This window comes from Eurypyga helias, unplaced genomic scaffold (genome assembly GCF_000690775.1).
Source record: "Eurypyga helias isolate BGI_N326 unplaced genomic scaffold, ASM69077v1 scaffold4160, whole genome shotgun sequence".
Taxonomy (NCBI): Eukaryota; Metazoa; Chordata; class Aves; order Eurypygiformes; family Eurypygidae; genus Eurypyga; species Eurypyga helias.
In genome coordinates this window covers 155,825-161,581 of record NW_010226116.1, presented here as the reverse complement: position 1 = coordinate 161,581, position 5,757 = coordinate 155,825, and the positions used below count along the sequence as shown (strand labels likewise).

Sequence of the window (5,757 nt, the reverse complement as noted above, 5' to 3'; positions counted from 1 at the left end):
GTCAGTGTGGCTTGAGGCAGGCTCTTGGCACTCTCCACAGAAATTTGTCACAGCTGGATTGTCTCGTGCTTCAGAAATATGTAATACTGTGTCACCTACTGATTTTTAGGAGTGAATTCTTTCTGCGTAGACCCCAAAATCTTAGCTGCCTCTTGCTGAAACCAGGGCGCGTGACCTGGTAATGGCCTCACCAGTGACACAGTATCACGGTCCATGGCCTCCTACTGCCAAAGATACCTGCTCCTGGCTGCCCAAGGAATTCCCTGTGGGAATTACGAGGTGGCAGTTAGATTCAGAGAAAATTTGCAACCAACGTATTGAATCAGCATATTTTAGGTCAGGTTTGGGGTGGTTTTGGGGGGCTTTTGTATGTTTTTCTCCAACCCTCAGTGAAATCAGGAAAAGCTTGTCCGAGTGGTCGCTCTCAGTGTCCTGGGGAAAAAAAACAAATGGGCCAAACCCCAAAATACAGCAAACATTTGAAGTCCTGGACACGGTTCGAGGAAGGCCAGCGCTAGCAGTCCATGGCACCCTCCCTGAGAACGTCTCTGGAGTGCTTCCTCACAGAACTGAGGTTGTGGAGCTGGATGCTGTCTTGCAAATCCTGCCTGGAAAGGCGTCTCCTGAACTCATCTGTAGTAAAGTAGTAGATGACCGGGTCCACGCAGGAGTTCAAGCTGGCAAGGCACAAAGCTACAACGTGAAACACTGAGATCACCTTCTGGACGCACCCGTTTTTAATCTTTTTAGTTTTGACAAAGAAATCCAGTGGAAAGCTGATATGGTAAGGTGCAAAGCAAATCAGGAATACCAGAGCGCAGGTGAGAATCATCTTTAAAGCCTTTTTTTTCTCTCCCAGGTCGTGTGAAGCAGAATTTTTTTCTTTGAGTGATAGGATAGTCTTCCACGAGCAGTATAGGATGATGAGCAGGGGGGTTACGAACCCCACCAATTCACCTATCGTCATCATTGCAATGGAGGTGGGAAGCTCAACTTCCTTGACGGGGAGGTCCACAAAACATGTGTTTTTATCATCCTGGTGAAGTCTGAGAAGCGGGAAAGGCAAACAGCCGACGCAGACCACGACCCATCCGACGATGCTGATGTAGACGTCACAGATGCGTTTGCAGTCACTGAATCTGAACGGATACATGAGAAACAAATACCGTCTCACGCTGATGCAAACCAAGAAGTAGATGCTTGCGTACATATTGACGTACTTCAGGTAGAAGCAAAGCATGCAGAGACCTCCTCCGAATTCCCATGTCCCGGTCAAGTAGTAAAAAATCCTCAGGGGCAAGGACAAAACCTGCGATAAGTCGGCAATGGCTAAATTGATCATAAATATTATGGCCCTTTTAGTCTCTTTCATGTACCCGTAAAAGACCCACAAAGCCAATGTGTTTCCTATTAGTCCAGGGATGAGGATGAAGGTGTATGTAATCGCGTAGAGGAGCTTGAGGTCTGTTTCGTTGCAGATGGAGCTGTTCGTCATGGTTGTGCTCCAGATCCGCGCTCAGCCCCGGCATGATAACATGTTCCTTACTCGCGTCCTGCGGCCAGGCTGTCCTCAGGTCGTCGGTGCATCTGGCGTCCGCCTGCGAGGCTGCGGTTACCAGGTCATCGTGTCCACTCTGAGGATGAGCTTCGTTATGGGCCGAGTTAATTAAAGTCCTGATCGTGTGCTTTGTTCGTGCCCTTTGTCAGAAGTCACTCGCGGGATTGGCAGGGGTGGGATCCGCACCGAGAAATGCATCGTCGTGTGCCGGAGCAGTCGACGGCTCGACACCTGTGCCTCTGTCACCTTTTGGGTGGCATTTCAGCCGCTTCTCTCCAGGCAGGAGTTTGACAACCGACGTGGCCCCGCAGCTGAAAGACAGAACGATGCCGTTACAACACTACGGGGAGAGACGGGTCTCACGAAGCAGAAGGTAGGCTCCGAGGAGACCTCATTGCAGCTTTGCAGTATCTGAAGAGGGCCTACAAGGGTGCTGGGAGAGGACTTTTTACAAGAGCCTGTAGTGACAGGACAAGGGGTAACGGGTACAAATTGAAATCAGGGAGGTTTAGATTAGATATCAGGAAGAAATTCTTCACGGAGAGGGTGGTGAGGCACTGGAACAGGTTGCCCAGAGAAGCTGTGGATGCCCCATCCCTGGAAGTGTTCAAGGCCAGGCTGGATGAGGCTTGGAGCAACCTGGTCTAGTGGAAGGTGTCCCTGCCCATGGCAGGGGGGTTGGAACTAGATGATTTTTAAGGTCCCTTCCAACCCAAACCGTTCTGTGATTCTATGATTCTAAGGTATGAGGGAGCTTGCAGGAGGGGTGGGAGCATCCCTCTAGCAGAAACCTATTGCTCGTGGTACCTGTGGTGCTCAGCTCTTCTGCCTGACACGCGCCTTCTTGCCTAGAGAAGGGAGGTGCAAAACCACCGCGGAATAGAAAATGTGTTTAATTGCTGCTACAAACCAGCCTGTTCTTTCATTTCTCTTTCATAAATAAAATATTACTTGCATGCAAGCAGAAACAACCAGCCCACTTATTAAACACTTTTTGCTGCAGAGCTACCTGTATTATATAAAATTAGTCTTTCTCACAACTGCTTGTTCTAAGCCTTTCCTTTACCCATCTTGCACATGTGATCGCTGTGGCTGTTGGAAATACCAAATACCGTCACTGATGTGACTGTAGGTGGACTTTATTTTGCATGGTAAGCAGCTGATGTTATCTGAATCTGCCAGACATAAAATAAAACCAACACAGATCTGATAAGCATAGAGGAAATTGAGATCTCTGCCCAAACCCTCTCAGGTTTGCCTTTTGCTTCAGCAGAATTAACCAGCAGGGAAAAGCGGGTAAAGTTTGTAGGTGCCAACCAAGCTGCCGAAGGCACATTTACAAAGGCAAAATTCTGTCCTGCTGCAGTCCCCGATGTTTTTTTCCTGTGCTTTGAGGTGTGGGCATTAAAATGTGAACGTTTCTTAATGAAGCCGATGTTCAACGCTTGCCAGTGTGATTGCACCAAAACTTTGAAGTAGCTTTGGGTGGAAACAGAAGGTAAAAGGAAACAGTTCGGCGGTGGGGTGGGGGCATAGGGGGGCAGCTTTTCTGTGTCTCTTGCATACCCTAGAGTAACGAGTCCAATGAGATGTCTGCCTTTCTTCCAGGGAGCCAGCATCCAACATAAGCAGTAGAGAAAAATGTCTTGGGAAATAATCCCGTTATACTTCAGAAGTGACAATTAATAAGCCACAGACTTAATTAGCCTCCTGTTCAAAGACCTTCCAATTCTTTTATTCATTCTCTGCCCAACTTGCAATGCACAAACCTGCACAACTAATTCTAGAAATGTGAGTAATCTTTTCATCATTCAAGAAAACTAGTAGATAAAACCTACTCGTTAGGTTTTATCTGTCTCTGGTGGGTAACTTGGCTGAGGGTTTTGGTTTCCATTTGCTGGAGCTTAACAGGTAACTAAACTGGGAGGGGGTTCTGGATGTGGCTGGTTTTTGGCAGTCCCTGTTGTGCCCTGGGATTCACTGGGGCTTTAGAGCTCACCCTCAGCAGCCGGTTAACCCCTTTGGGGCTTCCTGACAGCGGCACCTGCTTCAGGCAGGTTCCTCCCTTCTTCTCTGTGCTGGGATCGAGCCAAACCCATTGGCCAAAACCAGTACATCCTCCCCAAGTGGTTAGATATTGCCTTGCTGGGCTTGAATAAATGCTGAGCATAGGTACAGGCTGTGCTGGGAAAACATCCAGAGCTGTGTGGTGGGGTGCTTACAGGGGGTGGGAGGGATGCTTTCATGTTGGTTTTCCATGCCGAGGCCCTGTGACAATGTGCCCATCTTTACTGTTACAGCAAGCTTCATCATGACATGTCTGGGTTTCTCATCCAGGTCTGGTCCTGCCAGGGTGTCTGAGCAAAACAAGCCCCTTGCAGGTCCCTGGGCTGTGCCCAGACAGCTGGACCAGGCCACCAGTGACCGGGAGCATACTCTCACTCTAAGAGCTTCTCTATTCCTCTTGGCTTCCCAGATGCCATCCCTGTCCCTAGGACATGGGCAGCCTGCTCAGCAGAGCGAGGGTGGCTCGTGAGGAGCTTCACAGCTTTGCCTTGGGTTGATTTTCACTTTTTTTCATCCAGAACGTCTCAATTTCTTGCCTGAAGAAAGTCGCTCTGAGCTTGGGCGACTGTGGTGCCGTCTTCGCTGCCTGTACCAGTGTTACGCTTCTGGGAACAGGAGAATCTACAGGGGCATTTGCAAGATAAAACCCTAAACCCACATCACCCAGCTCTGCCTTCCAGTGATTTTTTAAATTAGTTTGTTTGTTTGTTTTTAAACCGTATTGTCTTTCCTCTCATCTCTTGCCCTGGGGCTCCTATCACCCAGTCAGGGAGGGTGAATCACGTTCCTTTTCCTCTGGCTGCATTTCTGGGTGTGTAAATCCTCCTGATCTCGGTCGCTGGGCTATGAGACACACAAAGGGAAGGACAAGCGTGGTCCCAGCCCGTCTGGCTGCTAACAGCCCAGTGCACACACACACGTGCATGGTAGCATTTCCCTGGCCCCAGTGCACAGCCCTCTGCCTCTCCCCAGGGCTGCAAACCTGCAGCACGAGGGGTCCCAGAAAGCCCAGCTAAAGCTGGGGAGCAGCGAGGGTGCTCGACCGTGGCCTCCAGAAACACCCTTGTGAGAGCAGCCACCCTCGGAGGTGGGGTACAAACCCAGCAACGTGAGAAACTGCGCTTTGGAAATCCCAAGCAGTAACGCTGCAAAGTTCAGCCAAACACGCTATGTAAAAATCAGCAGAACGCTAAAAAAAGCTCCAGAAAGAGGAAATTTTGATTCGCCTACTCTGCACTCGCTTCCTCTTGGCGCAGGGGCTGGCTGCGGTGGTAGGTGCGAGACTCTGCCCAAGCGCAGCTTCCTTCTTGCCCTGAACGGTTTCCCCCCTCTCTATATTGGCAAGGGGACCCCAAAGTTGGCCACATCAGGGCACTGGATGGAGACTCCCCATTTGTGCCTACGAGTCAGAAACATGGGGAAGTTTTATAGCCAACCTTTACGGCTGTGGCTTGTCAGAGCTGGGCACGTTATTTTCTATATGCTGCGTGTGAGCAAGGGCAGGAGCTGGGGATGCAGGAGCACCCCTGGGATGCAGTGGGGCTCTACACCATGCCCACCTCAGAACCCATCTGTGAGTAATCCAGCCCCTCACCTGAGAGCAGTTAAAGCTGCCCGGGTCAACACAGGACCCTCGTTAGCAAATCCCGTGGGTTTTACTCCAGGAAGCAAAGGCACAGCAGCTCTTAATGCCCAGCTCGGTGGAGGAGAGGCTCTTAAACTAGCCTGGGGGGAAGCAGCATGTGGCTAGATGCTGTTTGTAGGTGCTGCCCTTCTGCAGCATCATGCCTGGTCCCCTCTGGAATTCAGCTCCTTAGGGAGCCCAGGATGCTGCCCAACATCTGCTCCCTCCCAGAACCACGGTAAGAGATCAGCCTGGCTGGATCCTGCTGTTTAGCACCATTCTTGCAAGGTCTGTGGTGGTCCAGGTGAGCTGTGGGTGCACAGGCACCCTGTGTTTGGTGAGGGGCTGCTATTTATACTGTCAAATGCCTGTAAAGCATGTGGCAGTGGGGGCCCTGTGATCATCTGCTGACTTACCCTTTTGGGGAGGCTGGGGTGCGCTGCTGACGGGGACCTCTCTTCTAGTCCTCCTCCTCTTCCTCCACAGCCTAAAATAGAAGGAGAATGTG

At 50.6% G+C, this 5,757-nt stretch overlaps 1 protein-coding gene across 1 annotated transcript; it reads right to left on the bottom strand.

Moving 5' to 3' along the window:
* Positions 1–514: 514 nt before the first annotated feature.
* On the bottom strand, positions 515–1,495 carry GPR174 (G protein-coupled receptor 174). The gene has a single exon (XM_010151620.1). The coding sequence runs from the start codon at positions 1,493–1,495 to the stop codon at positions 515–517; it is 981 nt and encodes a 326-aa protein (XP_010149922.1).
* Positions 1,496–5,757: the final 4,262 nt, after the last annotated feature.

What these genes read in the sequence shown, in the direction of transcription:
- GPR174 (XM_010151620.1), bottom strand. Translation starts at nt 1,495, where the DNA reads ATGACGAACAGCTCCATCTGCAACGAAACAGACCTCAAGCTCCTCTAC.